Genomic DNA, 19,648 nt, shown 5'->3' with positions numbered 1-19,648 from the left:
GATGCCAAAAGTGGCAAAAAGCGAAGCAAAACTAGCAGTATAGCGGCAGCAAATAGCGATGCCAGTGGAAGTAGTCTGGGAACAGCAGTTGTGACAGTCAAGTGTGAGTGTCATCGGGGGTAACATTGACGGCGCTAGCCGCCGAAATGGATCAATATTTATTCCTACCCCTAAATGGTTAAGGGGCTGGAAAACCCATTAGACAGTATTTTGGTAATGGCAACGATGAGCGGTAAAGCGTCTAGTGTCGATTTCTCCCTAATCAGGAAGTCATGGGCTGGTAAAGCCAGCCTCTGGGATCATAAGCACCCAATTGGGCCATATCCCAATCAAAGAGGCTTATCGTTGACTATTAGATAGACAACGGCATGTGCACGGCGTCGCCTTAAGTTATTGTTAGGCAGAAAAGGCAGTAAAATTCCAGCGCGAGCTCGTGGAGGTGCTCGGTAGAAGTGTCGCTGTGCGGGTCGGTACTTCTAGGAAACTTGTTAGTGCTAGTGCGAGCCCTCTCTAAGCTTGCTGATGCGATACAGTTTTTTTAGCGCCAGTGGGACGCACTCTCCCTAATTTGTCGCTAGCACTCCCCTATCACAGCGAGCATTTCTCACCAGTCACCTGGGACGCACATCTCCATCGCCACACCATGTCCGAAGCCATCACAATATCCCTCTCACAACAGGCAGGGCATGTCACCACCCATCTCTACAATACCCAAGAGTCGCACATACCCTACAAGAAAACCCAGCCGGTTCATCACAACAATTCAGTCTTTTTGACTACCTCCAAAAACGGTAACCATACAAACTATGCTCCCAGATCTGTCGTCTACGATTTCAAGGGTGGCTTTGGAGCCTTGAACAAGCACGAATACCATGAAAAGAAACCCAACTTCGATGGAATCTCAAAGCACGACGTCCAATCGTATCACACGCCTGGCGAAAAGACCGAATATCAGATCAACTTGGATAGAGGAATCACAGATGGCGATGTTCTTAACGAAAACAATACCAAGTTCTGGTCGGACTACAATAAGTTGATCTATAACCCCAAATCATTGTTCACGCTCGAGAATTACGTTTACAATGGCCAGCAGAACGGAGTCCACAAGAACTTTGCCAACCTAAAGTTTTCTGCCTACAACATCGGTAAGGAAGAGCTTAATAGCAACGACATAGACGACCAACTAGATCGGTTCCGGTTCTACTTGGAACAGTGTGATTTGTTCCAAGGCTTGAATGTCATTGGAGAGATCGATAACGGATGGGGAGGCTTTGGAAACCAATTGATGGAACAGCTTCTTGATGAATATTTCAACGGTGGGATCAGCAACTCTAAAAACAGCATATGGTACTACGGCTTGAGCGGAGCCAAGCCAAATCTCCATCAAACTATCACGAGAATCAAGAGCACAATTGAACTTTCGAAAAATTCCACTTTGTTCTTGCCAATCAATACTGTGCCAACTACTACTCCGTTCCTTTCTGAACAGTATTCCTCATCAAGTTTGTGGCACACCTCAAGCTTGCCAGCGATGTTTATCAGCTCACTCTGGGGACTTCAGACTCAATTGGAAAATCTGACATCGATGGCAGTAATCGAGGAGAATTTGTTAAGAGGGTACTCCAGCAGAAAGTTTGTCAATGAAATTAAATTGCACAAGATAGAACAAGAATCGTCGGGAAGTACGATATCTAATGTGGATATTAATGCTTATTTCAATTTGGAGCAACCTCTCCCACCGGCCGAAGCTGTGCTTGACTTGAGTGTTCGCAATCTTCCGGTTAAATTGAGACCACTGAAGCAAAGAAAGTTTGTCACCAATTACGTGGTCCCTAGAAAATCAGCTCTTAAAGACAGCCTCTCAAAGGATGGAGTGGCGAGCAATATTTATGAGAATCACCATTTACAGGATATAATTAAAGGTGATACGTTCCCCTCGAAGATCTTGGGGGATGGAGCAAATACAGAATATTACAGCGAATTTAATATTTCCACATCTTTCCGGGACACCATGAAGGGATATAAGGTAATAATTTCCAATATTCGCCGCAACAACGTTATTGAGGTTGTGGAAGAAAAAGAAGAATTGATAGAGGACATCAATGGTATCATTGATGAGTATACCGTCGGGTACGAAGATAGTGACCTGGAAGACGAGTGAAACGAGATTTAATAGAAAGTATATGGGAAAATATTATTTAAATAGAAAACTATCCGTCAATCTTCGAGTAAGAATTTATTGCAGTTATCATCACAATCAGAATTAAATGTAGGTATATATGTATGTTATTCTCACATTTCCAGTGCTATATAAAGTAAGTCATAATTTATAGAATAAATCTGAAAGAATTACATCATCAATTGTATACACTTGCTGCATCACACAATGTCGTATCTCACATAGAGTTGTACATGAAATTACTCGGCACCATCTTTTGACACCATCGAACAACCTCGCAAAGCTAATCTATATATTATTACTATGGGACGAAATTTATACGAAACAAATCCACCATCGATCAAAAAATTATATTGAACTTAACTATAATTCAAGCACTTGCATCAGAACTGTTTAGAGTATGGCACAGCGTGGCTACCTTGAATGGTACCAGGATCCAAACTACACTTGGTACAAAAATATGCTGTAGATGTAGCAAACTGTGCCGTTCAGGACAAATTTATCGACATGACCAACTATTGAAGTGAAAAATTCCAGCTATACAGTGGGATCTCCAATCTACTGCCTACACTTGTTTCACAAATATTTATTGTAGTCCAGCACTGCTGGCCACTATATGAGGAAGTCTCCAGCCGTTCTGGACGTCTAGAGAGTCTTCTCGACCAAGAAGATACCGTAGTCGTCCTTAAGGGTCTTCATGATGCTATCGTTGATCTTGGAGCTCATTGGTGCCAACAAGCCTCTAGTACTCAAGGTTCCGTCCAAGATCTGTTGAGTGGCAACTGCACATGGAACACCCACCAACTTGGCCATGGAAGAGTAGCCGTTGGGGTCACCGTAGTCGACCAAGGTGGAGGTTCTGACCTCGGTTTCACCGTTAGCCCACTCGATGCCGAACTTGTGTTGCAAGCATACCAAATCTCTTTCACCTTCTTCGTATTGCATCAACTCCTCCAAAGTAGCACACAAGGTGTCCAAGGGGTTACCTCTTGGAGTGGTCTTGTTGTCGGAGAACAAGCCCAACCACTTCAATCCAGCGAGAATACGCTTCTGGTCGTCTTCAGACTTGAACTTGGTCAACAGGTTGATTTTGGCAACCAAGTCGTCTTCGGAAGACGAGGCAGCACCGATCAACTGGGCAGTGGCGTCCTTCCAGGCCACAGGAGCAGCAAACGCGTCGCTGGCGGCGTCTTGGAGGAATCCGATGTCCACCAACACCTTGATGAACTCAGGGAAGCCTTGGAATCTCAAGGTACCTCTGATGACGGTTTGGGCCTCAGGAATGTTGTACAACTCCTTGTAGGTGGTGGAGTCTCTGTTGGGGTAGCACACGAAGGCAAAACCTGGGTAGATGAAGTAAGGCTGGGCGGTGGCCATCAAGTCTTCCGACTTGACGTTGACGATCTCGCCATCCTTCCAGTAGCTGGCAGCATTTCTCAATGCCAACAACACGCCTCGGGAAGACCACGAGAACTTGTAACCCAATGGATTGTCGGAGTTTTCAGGAGCAGGCAAACCTCCACAGTACGACAAGAACGAGGTGATCTTACCGTTCTGGGCATGGACCTCCTCAATGGTCTTGACAGCGTACAAGTGGTCAATACCTGGATCCAAGCCGATCTCGTTCATGACGGTGATTCCAGCATCGTTGATTTCTTGCTCCAACGCCTTCAATTGTGGGTTGATGTACGAGGTGGTCACAACGTGCTTCTTGTTCTTGATGGCGGCCTTGACCACGAGAACGTGGAAGGTGTATGGAATCAACGAGATCACCAAGTCGACCTTGGCGACCTGTTCGTCCAACGCAGCCTCGTCGGTCACATCCAACGAGATAGCGCCAGCCACGGTGCCAGCCAACTCCTGGGCCTTGGAGAGGGTTCTGCAGGCGACAGTGACTTTGACGTCTGGGGTCTTGGCCAAGATGTCGACGGTGGGTTTGGCTACGAAGCCGGAGCCGAGTAAGAGGACGTTTCTGGGGGTCAGTATGGGGGACAGGGTGCTGAAGGACGTGGTACTTACTTAACCATTGTGGATGATGGGTAGAAGAACTGGGGAATTGGGGGCAATTATATAATTTTTCAGACGTTATCGTGAATCATTATCGCTGTTCCCGATTAGGAAAGACAAGCGCCAGCGTGGACTCGGGGTTCGGGGAAGCTGGCATCGGGGTCGTTTTGGACGGCGGAAGCCATGAACAGGGCTGATGCTGGTGCACCGGCTGTTCTGGTGAGCTGGTGGTGGTTTTCTGGGGTAGTCAGGGGTATGACTCTTTGGACCAAAACGGCAACCAGAGCTAACCGCGACTTTTCAGTGGGGATGAATCATCGATAGGCGCCAGTGAGTTGAGTGAGACAGAACATCGAGGGGGAGCATCTTGGGTATTAGATAGGGCTCGGAGAGAATAATCAGACTGGGGAGTAGATTGGGTATTCAGAGAGAGAGGTGGGTGTGAGAAGAGGGTGCAAGAAGAGGGTTTATTAAGAAAAGTGCAAGAGTAGGTGTAAGAGGAGGGACTATGGTGAGTGGTGGTATATAGAGATAGCGACTGGAGAGATGACAGTGTGTAATTACTGAAAATTGCCTATTGTGAACAACACATGAGCAAGTCCATCAAGAAGCAGCATGAGGCCAGTTTTGTTTCTAACACGTAGTCTAGTTTGAAGGGGCTATGCTGGCCTCCGTTGGACTGGTAGTCTCGCTTAGCCTAATGGGTGCAAAAAGAAAAACTCCCCTCGAAGGATAATAAGAGAGATCTTAGTGGTATTTACCAAGTAGTAGCTAGCATTCTCTCATCAGAAAGTGAAGGTTCTTTGATTAGTCCTGCTATTGGTTAGCAGATTCTGAATCTACCAAAAAGCATTTCTTCATGGCATCCAACCCTATGCCACCGAAAAAAATGGCTTGTTTTGGCCGTTCTAGAACTGCCTGAAAGCTGCACAATATAAAACATCAAACAGACGCAACGCAATGTGCTAGTGGTGTTGTTGCTAATCCACAGCAGTTGAATTACCCAGAAACTGAATTCATTAATTAAACCATCAACAGAATAACAGCTGGAATACTAGGTAGTGGCAGTGAGTCAAGCGGACCCACCCGACTGGAATATCGTTCGTCGAGTCACATACATTGTCAACTAAGTAATTAGAAGTGAGAATCACTCGCTGAATGGTGTTGTATCCATCACACCAACAATTACCACCCAGTAACTGTTTTCCTTTCTTTGTGTGTCAAACTATCAGCTATAACGGTGTTTCCTGTTTGTGCGCACACTCGATCGGGGTCAATTATCATTCAGGAACTTGTTCAGTCTCCTTGAGCAGCTTCATGTTTATTCTGCCATAAAACCCTTCCTTGCGGAAAGTTCTACATAATCATATTAGCCTGGTTATTGATAGAGCAATACTCGCGTCAGAGACACCTGCTACGTCCCAGAAACTAATTGACACACCATTACTAGCGGACCTCTTTCAATAATTAATTCCCAGCCCAAAAATTCCCAAACTCTCGCCTCTTTCTCCCGCCACCTCCATTGTCCAATGTGTGCTTTTTCAGGCTCGTTTCTATACCATACGCACAATGGACCCTTATACCCTGATCTCTCCGTCCTTGAAAGTACCCCAGAACCCGAAATTTGATGTACTGCCCCACCCCGATCCCCTCTGTGGTACACTCCCGTTCTCAAGCACCCTCTTTGTCCGTCTTGCCGTGCTCTAGCTGCTCTCGTCTCTGGGCTCAACATTGTCAATGTCACATGCGCGCGATCTGACTACCCCAGATCTATATAAGAACCAACACTACCAGCCATTGCTCCCACATACACCGCCATGGCCAGCTTAATTGACGATCTCTCGCTTCTCAAGACCGATCTCGTGTACCTCGTGCAGAACTTCGAGTCGTACTTGGACCCCACGCTGCAATTGAAGTACGCAATAGCCACCATAGCCTTCAACCCCATTTTCTGGAACATCGTGGCTAGGCTGGAGTACAACACCCATTTCCTCACCAAACTCGCTGGAGGTGCTAGGAGAGGGTGCTACTTGCTTGCGTTCACCATCTTCGGCTTGGGGATCTACAGAGACCACGTCTACCACCAGGCACTCCTGGCCCAGCCTACGTACCAGCCTTTGCTCGACTCGTCCATTATCCAGGCATTGGCTGTGTTGCTGTTTGGGTTCGGTAACGTGCTTGTCTTGACCTCCATGTACGCTTTGGGGGTCACAGGGACCTATCTCGGTGACTACTTTGGCATCTTGATGGACGATAGAGTCACAGGATTCCCATTCAACGTCAACGACAACCCCATGTATAACGGCTCGACCCTCTGTTTCTTGGGAACTGCGTTGTGGTACGGAAAGCCTGCGGGAATTGCGGTCACTGGCTTCGTGTATGTGATGTACAAGATAGCCTTGTTGTTTGAGGAGCCTTTCACCGCCAAAATCTATGCCCAAAGAGACCAGAAGAAGACCAATTGAGGCGAGAAATCGCGCTAAGAAGTAGATAGCTTATTAGTGTAATAAAATATTCGATTAAAATGTGAAGAGGCCATTTTCAGTGCTTAAATGTAAGGTTGGGATCAAATATTGCCCATTTATGTGTTGGCTATAAAGACTAACAAATGAAAGAATGGAAATAAGTGCCCACGTAAAATTGAATTCCCACCGGCTCCCATTCGAATTAAATGCCAAATTAGTCGTTGGCAAGCGTCAATGAATGGAAACAATTACAAAAATTGGGGGCAATCTATTTCATTCCAGGACAGTACTTACTCTCAAGGGGTACTGGCAAGCTATTAATATGGTGGTAATTACCACTGAGATGACCCTCTTACCCTCAAATTTAAGGAACTTATTTTCCAAACTTGAAGGATAGAAATTCTTAGTTACATTCGTCGAAGCTAATGATTACCACAAATTCGAATCTTACGAGAAGAGTATTACTGAAACAAATCTATAATTCGCATTCATCATACTGAACAACTGAGCATTTCTAGCTGAAACCGTATTTTTAGGCTAAATTCCTAAGCACCTGGGCCTTTGGAGTATTGAACCATGACGTTTCATCCACTTAAATTAATATCTGGGGCTTTTATGTTGAAGAAATATTTCAAATCATTACTAGACGTCAAACCTCAAGCCCTCGACTATAGTAATATCTGATCCGTCTCCATTCTACAATTATCATGACTCTACGTGGTATTAAAAATTAATCTAGCACAGCTAGCTCACAAAAACTCAAACGAGTCAGAAACCAGATCCTCTCCCACATACCTCAAATTAAGTGACTGCAACTGGCTCGATGTTTTGTGATAGTATAGCCCATTGATTGACCCAGGAGCAATTCTATTAGAGTGGCCCTGGCCCTGGGACTCGAAGCCCCCGATGTTGAGCACGGCGAAGTAGAAGCCCTCGAACGAAGCGCCCTCGATCTGCTTGACCCGCGAGTCTGGCAACAAAAACTCTTCCTTCCATCGCATGTAGATGAACTGGTTGTCCTCGAGGCCGTTCTGGATGTTGCGCAACCTTTGCTTCAAGTTCGCCTCCTCCTGCTCGATGTAATGCTCCTCGGGACTATCATGGTCGTAGTACGATGCTGACGACAAGATACGCCAGTGCTCGAGGTCGTTCTTGGGGTACGAGCCCCACTGTTTGTTTTCAGTGATGAACGAGTACCGTTGTATTGGAGTTTCGGTAGGCGAGTTGCGCTTGTTCAACCACTTGTAGCAGCTGAGCGGGTTGTTGATGATCTCACCACGGAAGCAGGTGGAGATTTCCGAGTGTTCGGGTGTCAATCCCGAGATCTGGAGAAAGCCTGTGAGCACCGAGTTGACGAGGTCCACCGTCTTGAACTCCACGCGAACGTGGCACCGTTTGTCACTTTCTTGGTCACCCACGAACACAGCATTGGGACGGAGGTACTTGTTGGTGCCCTTGGGAATATGACTGGGGAGGCTGGCGCTCGCACGTTGGAAGGAGTCCACCTTGTGCTGGGGAAGGAGCGATGGCGTCCGGGAGATTTCCAACCCAAACGGTTGGTTGACGGGTCTGTGGTGGGAGTCGAGCGTCTCGGAGTCGATTCTGGAGGCTTCCTGGGCGCCAGCGCCCGGGGGATCACCACCCGAGTCTACTCGTTCTAGGGTGTAGATGGGGTCCGATTCGAGGCGTGGCGCTCTGTCACCGGCTGGAGGACCTTTGTGAGTCACAAACGTGAAGCTGTCGGCATCACTGGTTTCGTCTGAGCATACCCGCTTGGGGTCCTCTGGGGGCCTGTTTTCTGTTACTGGCATGGCAGCCGCTGGGAGGGTGGATTTGTGCTGGCAGGCCGGAAGAAGGCGGCTGAGGAGTGGTAGATAGTGGTGGGGAAGTTTACAGTGATGGAAAGACAGGTAGTGATGATAGACGGATGGGGTTTGTTGATCACGCTGATAAGAATGGTGCTACGAACCCCGAGAGGCGTGTGGTCGCGGGTGCCGTCAGTCCCGTGCAAACCCGCAATGGCTAGGGCCACATTCCTGGCGCGAACTGAACATTTCTCGCTAGGCCACCGGGCCTCGCTAGCCTACCGAGTTTTCCTTTTAGTGAGAGAACGGTGGCATTATCTCCAACAAGTTGGTGTAAATTCTCCGCTAGAGCTCTACAGGTCTTTCTTGCTAGTAGGAGGGTTGTGCATTCTCTCTGTAGTAGTGCTTTCGTGTTCTCTAATGCCCCAGTCGGTGCAATCTTCCCCACGAGTTGGTCCAATTCTCCCTACCGCGGATTTCTCTCCCGAGCATTCTCTCCCTAGCATTCTCTCGCTAACTTCCCCTTCTGCGCCACCATTTCAAACACCGATTTCGGACACCACCATGACGACCCCCATCGAGCTCGCCAACGACGACCTGCCATGGGACATCGACTTGAACCCTGAATTGGACGACGACAATGCCGAAATTTCCGAGCCACGCCCCCAGCGCTTGAATCCGGGCTATCCCCATCCAGACGACCCCCAGCCTACAGATGTGAATGAATATCCTGGGTATAACGGAGGTGCTCTCTTCGGGAGGACAGGAGAGGGAGCTGAAGAGACAGATACGATGGAGACAAATGGAGAGAATGAAGATCCAGAAATCATGGATGTGGAGACGAATGGACCAGAACAAACCAATTCGACTCATTTGACCAACTCCAAAGTGACTTCACCCCTGGCAAACCTGCCTTTGGAACGTGCAACGACCTCCAGACACTCACAAGAACCCTCTCATACCCAGGAAGCTCTCACTTCACCCGTGCCATCCGTCACCATGCCTTTCGACTCAGTCTACTCATACCTCCAGTCCCAGATCTTGCCTGTCTCCGAGCCCATTACCCCTGCTCAGCAAAGCAAGTTCATCAACTACTTGGACGAGGAGCTCCTCAAAATCCAGCGCAAATTCATCAAAGACCAGGCTGATACAATCGAGACCTACTCGCTCTCCCAGCTCCAGAAAGAGTTGCTGGTGCTCATCAAGCTCATCTGGGTCTCCATCACAAAGAGAAATAAGCTCTTTGGCCAGGCTGACTACCTCATCAAGATTCTAGGCGACTTGGAGGACTACTTGTTCCACTACAAAACCATTTTTGTGCTCCAGAACCAGGTACCTGTGATATCTGGGACGGAAAGATCCAAACTCATCCAATTCTTCGAGTTCTTTCAGGACATAGACTCCAAGCTCAGTCTCTTGATGGATGGCTACGAGGTCGGCAATACCACAGAGAAGCTCAGCAGCACCCAGGTCGTACGCTTGATCCCTCTAGCGTCCCGGTTGAGAATCCAAATCGTGTCGTCACTCGATACCAATAGATTGGCTCTACAGCGCAATTTCCAGGCATCGAATGCGATTGAAGAGTCCAGGAACCTTTTGGATATACTCGACGTTGAGATTGGACGGTTGTTCGAAGGTGTGCTCGAGCGGAGCGAGCTTTGAAGATCTGGCACAGAAATGGATCTTGATTCTAGGTTGAATTTATCTATTACTTCAAACCACTCGTCAATGGTGAAAAGAAACTCAAAATTATCAATTACTCCATTTGTCAATGAAATTATCGATTGCTCCATACTAACCACTGAATTTCAAGATTTTTCAAATTATTAATTGTCAATTTTCATTCAAAAAATGGCAAGAAAACGTTTTGACACACTATCCACCCACCAAAAGCAAGGAGCTGTTCAAATAGATGGTACTGTAGCAGGGACTGGACTGGTATCACTTCTGAATAGTTTCACATGCCAGAGGATGTCATTAGCGTCGATCAACAACGGAAATTTGCATCCAGCTGACATTCCTAGTATTCTCTAATCTTTTACAGGATAAGTACACTGATGCTTTAAGGAGAATCGGAAGAATATGCCTCAGTTGTGAATTCCAATGTCAATTTCAATGGTATGGCTTAATTCTAGCTTGGACTGACAAGACACCTACACTAGTATCGAAACCTCGATCTGGACTATTGGAGTACGGATTTTCCCGTAAAGCTACCGCAGCATTTCGTGGACTTTTTGCATTGTTCGTATGCCATTAATCACTCATAGGAGTTTACCCTGTATTTCTGGTAGAGTCCCCTTCCTTTATGCCCAGCCACATGCTACGTAGTTCTTCCACAAACAAGGCCTTCCAAAGTAATTAGAGCATTGCTTGATCTCTATTCTTTTATGGCCTCCCAGCTCTCGCTAATCTTTCGCAATCTCTCACTAAGCTCGCTCGCTAATCTTTTGCGATTCTCACCATCATCTATGAACCCATTTCTCAGCTTTCTCTCCAGGCAGTCAATTGCTTTAAGAACAGTTCCTTACTGGGCAAACCAATAGTTCTGATCTTAGTTATACACTTCCCTTAGCCCCTACTCTTCTCGTACCCCCCAAAATCCGTCCCTAGGTTAGTTTTCGTTAGCGAGGACTTCACGCAAGCACGCGAAAAACTATCTCTCCAGCCAAAACTACCAGCTTCACCAACCACCACTTCCTCCATGGTCTGGCCATTCACCTCCAACAAAGGCAAGGAGACCTCCGAGCTCACCAAAGAGCTTCCCGAGAACCTCAAGGGCTTCTTCGAGGAAAACAACCCCGACTCCAAGCACCAGTCCATCTTCGAAGAGTCACCTCATCAGAAACGAGTCAACCAGGTGCTACTCAAGCACCAGAAGCAGAATACCCCGTACTCGTACGAACTCGAGCGTTACAAGCAGAAGGAAAAGCCACAGGTTGTCACTGCTGTCAACTGTGCGGAAATCCAGCAGCAGGTGGTGGATTGCTTCCGGTCGTTCAACCTTACTTCTACCACCCAGTGTAAGTTCGAAATAGGCAAGACTACGGCATGTGTGGAGATCCAAAACCGAGCGTTGAAGAAGCTCTACTACGAGGACTGTGTAGACATCGACCAGTGTGAAAAGATTCGCTACATTGTCGACAAGCTCTTCACTGAAAACTTTGGACAGTACGGAGACGAGGTGAACGAAGTGACAAAGGCCAATTTTGACAAAAGCTTGGACGGCATGTTCTACAAGGTGTGGAAGTAAAGCTGGGTTAATAAGCAACGGGCAGATGTGTCAGTTTAGTCATATTGCCAGTGGAGGGTTCGATCCAGATGCAGTTGGCTCAGTGGATCCACGCGAGGCAAGCACTTGTAAATATGAACTAATGTACAATAGTAAGGGCAGAGTAGTGAGGTCGTATGCTCTAAACTCGACAAGGCTTATAGAGAACAAAGTGGACCTTTTGAATGTGGATGACACTGATCTTGAGAAGCCCACATAGAACAGAATGGACCATTTGAGCAGATTTACTTAATACTAAATCAGTAGTTCAACCCTAATAGAGTTTCGATGGGCCTGACTGAGGGTTAGTTAGGAGAGACAATCATCAGAAATGCAACCAGGAACCTTGAGCAATTCTAGCTTACTTCTTGTCGCGAGTTATATCTTAATTCTATCGGTTGGGTATCTAATTTGTCAGGTTCTTCCAGCTTTTAGCCCATAGAGAGGAATGTGAAGGTTGTGGGGGATTGTAATTAAACAATCTATCTCAATATCCGCTTCCCAAAGATTATCACAGCACCCTTAAACGAATATTTCTAAAGACGGAAGAATATTTCGTTTAAGTGCTACTAATTATTTTGATAGATTATTATTTGTTGTATTATTTAAAGGTGTTGCATTTAATTTGGGGCATATTATTTAGGATTTAGTTCCTGAGTCAGACATTTGTTCGCTTCATAATTAGATGGCATACCGCCTGGCTTGGAGTACATAATGTCGTAAATGCCTCATCTATGTTCGCTCTTTGGACCCTTATGTAACGCATTTGGTTCTATTGGAAAATTCTGTAGATTCGGTTCAATCGTGAATCTTCAATCTACTAGATATAATAAAATTATGGATATTACTCCCGAAGTCTGGGTAGAAAATGCCTTCTCTTCCAGGGATTTGAACCAGTTAAATACATATTACCAGGATCGCTAAAAATGACCTCGGATAGCAATTCAACACTCCAAATTTTTCCTCTCGAATTACTATTTGCTTCCATTAGTTGACTCTTAACTCTTCCATCCACATTTCACCTCTAAACTATCTCGAATTGCTTTCATTTCCATTTGCTCTATACATTCAATACATCACTACGGCTCAAATTTGCTCCACCAAGTCTACCCAGAGTGCCAACTTCTCGCCAAACGACAAGCTGGCCACCAACCCAGAAGTGTTGGGAAACACGTAAATTCTGGTGATCTCAGGAATCTCCTTCCTCGCTGCTTTCAACATATAATTGTACAAACGGACATCCTCGCCTGTCCCGTCCCGAATTTTCTGTTCGCCCCATGCGAAGTTGCCCTTTGTGAGCTTGACCTTAATAGCTAGCTTCGTGGCCAAGTACTTGACAATAATCTCCCAAATGCCTTTTCCTATAAAAACAAGGTAGCGAGACTGAGTGAACTGGAACTCTTGGAAGAGTCGTGGCACGTTGGCCAACTTCTCGGCCATACTCAACTCCTGGGCTGTTTTGGTGCAGCGGAGCACCAAGTCAGTGAAACCAATCTTGAACCGGATCAAATCGTTATCATGGTGGGGCCTAATGGAGGGTTCTTCGAGCAAGGGGTCCTTCAGATCGTACTGGATGCGCTGGAGCACCTTGGTGAAGAGCTGGCTCTGGTTGAAGAGTTTCCAAAAGAGATTGGTGAAATGGGCATAATGGTGCTGCTGGAGCGACGACTCAACTCCAGGGTTGTATCCGACAAAAAGGACTTGCTGCTCGGTGGTGAGACACGGTGGAAGGTCTGGCAATGCTCTGGGTGCCGGTGTTGGGGCCTTTTGACGGGATTTGCTGACCGTAGCCGTTGACCTGCGTTTTGTTGAGCTGGACGGTTTGTGGACTTTGTGGGGCGATTTCGGGCCCGTTTTCGCCAGCAAAAACGGAGAATCGACTCTAAGTGACTCTGTCAGTTGATCTGCTGCATCCTGTTCATCATCATGATACCGGAACGCTCTGATTCGCGAGCGCAAGCTATCAGAACCCATGGTGCTCATCGCATCTGCCCCGCACTTTTGGCCGGCATATAAGCACGCGGCTGCCCCCAACATCATCACCTACACGACAGCACCAAAACCACCAAAACCACCACTACCAACCACCACCCGCCATTGAACTGTTTTAGCCCTGCTGTCGTCGTCCTCCCAACGCATCCCCCACGCAAATATCCCCCACTAAGTCCTTCAAACCGCTTCCAGCGCCCTCTGCCCCCACCCGTGTTGTGATGTCCCAAAACACCTCCGTCTACTACGAAGCGTCGCCAGGCACCCAAAACCCGCTTGGCCACTCTCCTATCACCAAGGACGGCATCCGCCTGGAGTCTACCCCTCTCTCGGGACGCCACCATGTCACTAGCGACAACGACGTGCTAGTGGACCCGTTGTCACCAGTGCCAGGATCGCCCCAATCCCGCCACGATGCTACTCTCACGGCCACACCACCGTTCAACCCTGTCAGAGTGGCCCAGGCGGTGTTTTCGCCCGCCAGAGACGTGGTGGCGCTCCGCAGGAGCTCACAGCCTCACCAGAGAGCTTCCCAGGACGTACCAGAGCCCTCCACGCCGAGTAATGTTCCCACCCCCCGCTGGGCAGATCCATCCCTCCCCTACGTGCTATCCCTATACCTCCAGCTCGCCATTAACATCGTACTCGTGGCAATCGTGCTCTACTTCGGCTACGTATTTGTGCGAACCATCAACGCAGATATCAATCACAAGCTCGCTCTCTATACCGCTGACGCCCTCCAGGAAATCTCGCTATGTTCCCGCGAGTACTACCGCAACAAATGCTCGCTAGAAGATGGCCACCACCGCGCGCCCGCGCTAGAGCTGGCGTGCACCGCCTGGAGCAAATGTATGAATAGAGACCCCAGCATGATAGGCAAGTCCCAGATCACGGCAGAAACGATTGCTGACATCGTTAACGGGTTCTTCCGGCCCATCAGCTGGAAATCGTTGGTGTTCATGGGAGCCATGTTTAGCGGATCGTTGGTGGCCACCAACATGGGATTCCTGAGCTACCGCCAGTCGTATGCTAACAGCGCGCACAACGAAGTGAGAATCCAGAAATTGGAGCACACAATCCGCGAAAAGGACAGCTTGATCGAACGGTACCAGTCGGAGTCGTACGCACGGCTGAACAGCACAGCCGTGACCACAGGGCTCCAGAGCCCGCCAGCGTTCCGGTTGGACAGCTCGCCGTTACTGAGCAAGAGCAGGCGATGAAGTGTATAATAGGGATATAATAGACAATAGACTGTGATGATTGGAAGCGAAAGAGCTAACTCGTAGACTCCGATTAGATTATGATTTAAGAGGAGATACTATACCTGTGAGAATTTTAAACGACAATTATGATAACCTATAGGAAATATAATAGACACTAGACTATGTGTGATGATAGTGGATATACCCGTAAATCATCAGATAGGGTGCATTTTAGGTATCCAAAGACGTGATAATATGAGTTCCTGTGGTAAATACAGTACTATAGTGCAGTTGTATTATCAAATTGGAAGTGATCCTGGGGCACTCGGGGAGAACCTCAGATAATGGCCTATTGAATTTTCGGGTAAACATTCGTAAAAAACTCCTATAATTTGAAATTTAAGGATTCATTATTCGGTATTACAGTAAAAATAAACTCTAGACCTATAGCTCATTTATAGTGTGTTTCTAACCCATCCCACTGGAAGGTGTTTCCATTGGCTACTGCCTGTAATCGACCAGAGTGAACCACCAGGAATTCTCAACCACTACAGTTGTAGTGGAATAACTGAGCCAGCTGAGTGAGCTTAACAATTTAGAACCGAGCTCCTTATTTCGGCTATATCCCGTCTACAGCAACGATATCTACTGATTGCAAATACTCTTCAACCTTCTCCCTTGTAGCTCACCCATCGAAAATAAGATTTTCCACCCACTACATCTCTGCCCACTACCGAATCTCCAAAGTTAATCATTTAGTTCACAACGGAGGATAAGTCACTCTGCCTGTAACATTGCCCTATCTTTGTCTCCATTCTCAACTCCCCATTAGGAAGTATGGGTTTTCGTTTCAAATTTATGACTTCCACACCGCTGGCATTGCTAGTTCCCAATCAGGAAAACTTGCTGCACCGGATTGCAAAATCCAGATCACCGATTAGGAAGATGTACACCACCATATATAGGGTGGTGGTTGCTGCTCCAGATATGTTTCCACTTCATTGTCCACCATGTCTAAAGAGTCGCCCACCTTGACTCTTGTCAACTCAAACCCCTTCGATGACAAGAATGGCATTCTGTACCAAACGAGCATCGAACTCTCTTCTATCAATCCAGGAGAAAACCAGACTAATCTTTCCACTCGTCGCTCTAATATCACAGCATTTATTGAGCCCAAGGACACTTTAATACTCACCGTGGCTACTGTTTTGATATGCTTTACAGCAGTAGGCTCTCCACTTCAGTCGGTACTCTATGGCAAAATCTTCTCCAAAATGAGTCAATTTTTCCAAGGCAGCCTTACAGCTTCAGAATTCATATCCAAAGTTAAGCTTATATGTGGGGAGATCATGATAGTGGGATTGGGTCAGATGCTTTTCACATGGACAGGTATTTTTTTATGGATGAAGTTTGGTGAAATCCAGCAAATTCGTGCGAGAAGGACCATTTTCACTTCGCTTCTCGCCAAAGATATCTCTTGGTATGACACCGCCACAAGCTTGATGGGGGATGTTACCCAAGCAAATCGTTGTGTCGAGGAATTAAGAGCAGGAACTTCTGAAGTGATGGGCCTTCTTATTCAGACCATCGCATCTGTCATTGCCTTGTTGGTCACATCCTTGTACCATTCCTGGTTATTGACAATTGTGATTATGGCAGGAACACCAGTAATGGGACTTTTGGGGTGGTTTTTTGGCCTGCTTACCTACAAGTCGGCACTCATTGAAAACGACTACAGTTCTCAAGCCTCCAGAATATTGGACTGGTCGTTCGTGTCCAGCTCGTTGGTAAGAATATTGGGGGCGAAATACTATGAAATGGTCAAGTTCAACAAAGTAGTACAATCGTCTGCTGAAGCATACTACAAGCTAGCAAATTCTATAGCTTTGAACGAATCGGTGCTAAAGATTTTAATTCTATTGATGTTTGTCCAAGGGTTTTGGTTTGGCAATCATATGATTCAGAATGGAAAACTTGATGTTGCTCAGGTCTTTACTTGCTTCAGCAGCTGCTTGCTCTTAGGATCGCAAGTTACAAAATTTAACCATTTATTGGCAATTTTGAACAAAGCACATGCAGCAATGACTAGACTTAAATCTTGGGAGAATACAGATGATAATCCAAAATCTTATTCTAAATTGATTTCCCCAACTGCACTTTCCAAGAGTAGTTATAATGGAGTTATTTCGTTCAGAAATGTATCATTTGCATACAGCACTCGAGAAAATTCAGTATTACAAAATATAAATTTATCGTTTAAGCCTGGAGGGATAAACTTCGTGGTTGGAAAATCTGGTTCTGGAAAATCCACTTTGTCTCAATTACTTCTCAAATTCTATAGCCCATCCGAAGGTGAGGTTCTTTTAGACGGTCACAATGTGGATGATATTGATTCAAAAGAGCTAAAAAATTGGATCACGCTTATTGAACAATCACCTTCCATATTCACTGTATCAATAAAGAATAATATCGGGTTAGCAGTGATAAACAACTTTGATTCGTTAAGTGACGTGCCAGAGCATAAAATTCAGGAAGCCTGTGAATTTGCACAAATGCAAGACATGATCGTGAGTAAAGGTGGCTTGGATTCTGTGATCAAGCAAGATAGTTTGTCGGGAGGTCAGAAGCAAAGAATTTCCTTGGCTAGAGCACGGATTAAAGATTCTCCAATATTGATTTTGGATGAGGCTTTCAGTGCATTAGACAACAAGACCAGTGAATCGATCTTTGCATCTCTTCGAGAGTGGAGAGTAGGAAAGACCACAATAGTGATCACCCATGATGTGAGTCAGATTCAAAATGACGATTTCACAGTGGTTATAGAAAATGGATGTGTGAAAACACAAGGTAACTATGGGGATATAAACTCTAGATACAGGCAAATGATGACAAGAATTCATTCACCCAAGCTGAAAAGTTTGGCAATTCAAAAAGAAGTTCCCGCTTTCAATTATTTGACAAATCCAGCTATCTTGAAAGATCTCGATAATAGTTTTGATAAAGGTGAGGAACAGGGAATGAGGTCTGTTCTTTCCATTCTATGGTTCTGTTCTTCTAATATGGAGCATAAATGGATATTACTTCTAGGCATTGTTGCTTCAGTTGTGGAAGGAATTGCAAATCCAGTGTTCTCGTACTGCTTTTCTAAGCTTCTCAGTACAATAGTAGAATCATCTCTAGGCAAAAGTATTACTTCCACAATTACGAAGTGGTCAGTGATAGTAATAGGAGTTGCAATTTCTATCGGTATGACAAATTATTTCTCAACTTTCTTGTTGGCATTCTGCAGTGAAAAATGGATAGTCAACCTCAGAAAGCAGGCCTTTTTGAAGATCAATGAACAAGACATGACATATTTCTCTGAAGGGGCATCCCCCGCAGAATTGACAACTTTGATCATGAACGACACAAGAGATTTAAGGGCACTTGTTGCCCAATTTATGTCTCTCTCTATTAATTTGGTCACCTTAGTATTGGTTGGAATTACCTGGTCCATCGTTTGTGGCTGGAAACTAGCTCTTGTCGGTATTTCATTTGTACCTCTAGTGCTTTTGATAACATGTGTCTATGGTATGCTACTTCAACGCTCAGAGAAGAACTATAAGGACCAAGTGGTTGTAGTAGAAGCACATGTTCATGAAGTGATTTCAAGCATTAGAACCATTATTGGTTTTAATCTCCAAAACTACTTTTCAAATTCGTTCTATTGCAAAATGAACACCTTACTGAGAGTCTCCGTATTTAGGTCTTTCCATACTGGTTTTGGCGAGGCACTTTCGGAACTTTGTATGGCTATTGCCATCGGGAGCATTCTTCTCTATGGGATGATTTTGGTAGGTAAGAGAGAGTACACTGGTGACAAGTTATTGCAAGTCATTACGTTACTTACATTCACACTTACCAGCTCCAGTGCCTTGCTTGGACAGTTGCCAGAGATTACAAGAGGCCAAAGGGCTGGGACTTTTATGATTAAATTATTGGATTTGAAGTCTTCTCCAACAGAAAATGAAGGTACAAAAAAACCCGTAAAAGTTGGGGGAAAAGCTGGTATACAGTTTAAAAACGTAAGCTTCAAGTATCCAAGTACTGATAAGATCATTCTCAAAGGAGTTAACTTTGACGTTTGCCTAAACACCATTACAGGGATTTTAGGCGAGTCTGGTGCTGGCAAGTCAACTGTTGGATCCATTTTAATGAGACTTCAAAATGTTGCAGCGAATTCGATTTATATCTACGGTGTTGATATCTCTTCCTGGGATATTGACTGGTTGAGGGAACGGGTCACATTAGTGCCCCAACGCCCCCAGATATTTCCAGGTACTTTTTATGAAAATTTGACTTATGGTTTGGGTGCAAATTTTCTGCCTAGAGCCCTTGACGAAGTTTTGGAGTTAGTGAATCTCACCTCGTTCGTTGTTTCCTTACCTGAAGGATTAAGCACCTTGATAGGATCAGATTTGATGTCTGGAGGACAGCTTCAAAGACTTTGCATTGCTCGTGCTCTTTTAAGACACCCAGAAATCCTCATCATGGATGAATGTACTTCTAGTCTCGATCCCGAGAACGTGGACATGGTGTGTAACTTAGTCAATGCCTTACGTGGAAAAGTCACAGTGGTGATTTTGACACATGAGCAAAAGTTGATGGAAGTGTGTGATAATTTGGTGATTTTGAAAGAAGGAAAAGTTGTTGAGGAAGGGACCTATCACGAGCTAAAGAACCTTGACGGTGAG

At 45.8% G+C, this 19,648-nt stretch overlaps 9 protein-coding genes across 9 annotated transcripts; 6 read left to right on the top strand and 3 right to left on the bottom strand.

The window, feature by feature from the left end:
• Positions 1 to 414: 414 nt before the first annotated feature.
• Positions 415 to 2,203, top strand: CANTADRAFT_81164 (uncharacterized protein). Its single transcript, XM_020211237.1, has one exon. The coding sequence runs from the start codon at positions 644 to 646 to the stop codon at positions 2,159 to 2,161; it is 1,518 nt and encodes a 505-aa protein (XP_020064444.1). The 5' UTR covers positions 415 to 643; the 3' UTR covers positions 2,162 to 2,203.
• Positions 2,204 to 2,824: 621 nt separating this feature from the next.
• On the bottom strand, positions 2,825 to 4,206 carry LYS9 (saccharopine dehydrogenase (NADP+, L-glutamate-forming); the record flags this gene model as incomplete). The annotated part of the gene is made up of 2 exons (XM_020211690.1): positions 2,825 to 4,151; positions 4,199 to 4,206. 2 exons carry the CDS (start codon positions 4,204 to 4,206, stop codon positions 2,825 to 2,827), a joined length of 1,335 nt encoding a protein of 444 aa, XP_020064443.1.
• A 1,797-nt stretch (positions 4,207 to 6,003) lies between these two features.
• On the top strand, positions 6,004 to 6,651 carry OPI3 (bifunctional phosphatidyl-N-methylethanolamine N-methyltransferase/phosphatidyl-N-dimethylethanolamine N-methyltransferase; the record flags this gene model as incomplete). The annotated part of the gene is made up of 1 exon (XM_020209933.1): positions 6,004 to 6,651. The coding sequence occupies one exon, from the start codon at positions 6,004 to 6,006 to the stop codon at positions 6,649 to 6,651; it is 648 nt and encodes a 215-aa protein (XP_020064442.1).
• Positions 6,652 to 7,066: 415 nt separating this feature from the next.
• CANTADRAFT_26281 (glucose-induced degradation complex subunit) lies at positions 7,067 to 8,658 on the bottom strand. The gene has a single exon (XM_020207720.1). The coding sequence runs from the start codon at positions 8,460 to 8,462 to the stop codon at positions 7,401 to 7,403; it is 1,062 nt and encodes a 353-aa protein (XP_020064441.1). The 5' UTR covers positions 8,463 to 8,658; the 3' UTR covers positions 7,067 to 7,400.
• A 626-nt stretch (positions 8,659 to 9,284) lies between these two features.
• On the top strand, positions 9,285 to 10,118 carry CANTADRAFT_52054 (TFIIH complex subunit; the record flags this gene model as incomplete). Its single annotated transcript, XM_020210029.1, has 1 exon — positions 9,285 to 10,118. The coding sequence occupies one exon, from the start codon at positions 9,285 to 9,287 to the stop codon at positions 10,116 to 10,118; it is 834 nt and encodes a 277-aa protein (XP_020064440.1).
• Positions 10,119 to 11,157: 1,039 nt separating this feature from the next.
• Positions 11,158 to 11,706, top strand: CANTADRAFT_50860 (uncharacterized protein; the record flags this gene model as incomplete). The annotated part of the gene is made up of 1 exon (XM_020209874.1): positions 11,158 to 11,706. One exon carries the CDS (start codon positions 11,158 to 11,160, stop codon positions 11,704 to 11,706), a length of 549 nt encoding a protein of 182 aa, XP_020064439.1.
• A 1,104-nt stretch (positions 11,707 to 12,810) lies between these two features.
• On the bottom strand, positions 12,811 to 13,698 carry CANTADRAFT_51111 (uncharacterized protein; the record flags this gene model as incomplete). The annotated part of the gene is made up of 1 exon (XM_020209903.1): positions 12,811 to 13,698. The coding sequence occupies one exon, from the start codon at positions 13,696 to 13,698 to the stop codon at positions 12,811 to 12,813; it is 888 nt and encodes a 295-aa protein (XP_020064438.1).
• Positions 13,699 to 14,300: 602 nt separating this feature from the next.
• On the top strand, positions 14,301 to 14,825 carry CANTADRAFT_30492 (uncharacterized protein; the record flags this gene model as incomplete). The annotated part of the gene is made up of 1 exon (XM_020208355.1): positions 14,301 to 14,825. A coding segment is annotated over one exon (525 nt), but the record flags the coding sequence as incomplete, so codon positions are not given.
• A 1,100-nt stretch (positions 14,826 to 15,925) lies between these two features.
• HST6 (ATP-binding cassette alpha-factor transporter) lies at positions 15,926 to 19,548 on the top strand (the record flags this gene model as incomplete). Its single annotated transcript, XM_020211689.1, has 2 exons — positions 15,926 to 19,491; positions 19,530 to 19,548. The coding sequence occupies 2 exons, from the start codon at positions 15,926 to 15,928 to the stop codon at positions 19,546 to 19,548; spliced, it is 3,585 nt and encodes a 1,194-aa protein (XP_020064436.1).
• Positions 19,549 to 19,648: the final 100 nt, after the last annotated feature.

Source organism: Suhomyces tanzawaensis (assembly GCF_001661415.1).
Source record: "Suhomyces tanzawaensis NRRL Y-17324 unplaced genomic scaffold CANTAscaffold_4, whole genome shotgun sequence".
NCBI lineage: Eukaryota > Fungi > Ascomycota > Pichiomycetes > Serinales > Debaryomycetaceae > Suhomyces > Suhomyces tanzawaensis.
Note: the sequence above shows the minus strand (reverse complement) of the source record. Positions and strands in the feature narration are given on the sequence as shown.

Bases quoted from the DNA above. Each gene is read 5' to 3' on its own strand.
- CANTADRAFT_81164 (XM_020211237.1), top strand. From the start codon at position 644: ATGTCCGAAGCCATCACAATATCCCTCTCACAACAGGCAGGGCATGTC.
- CANTADRAFT_26281 (XM_020207720.1), bottom strand. From the start codon at position 8,462: ATGCCAGTAACAGAAAACAGGCCCCCAGAGGACCCCAAGCGGGTATGC.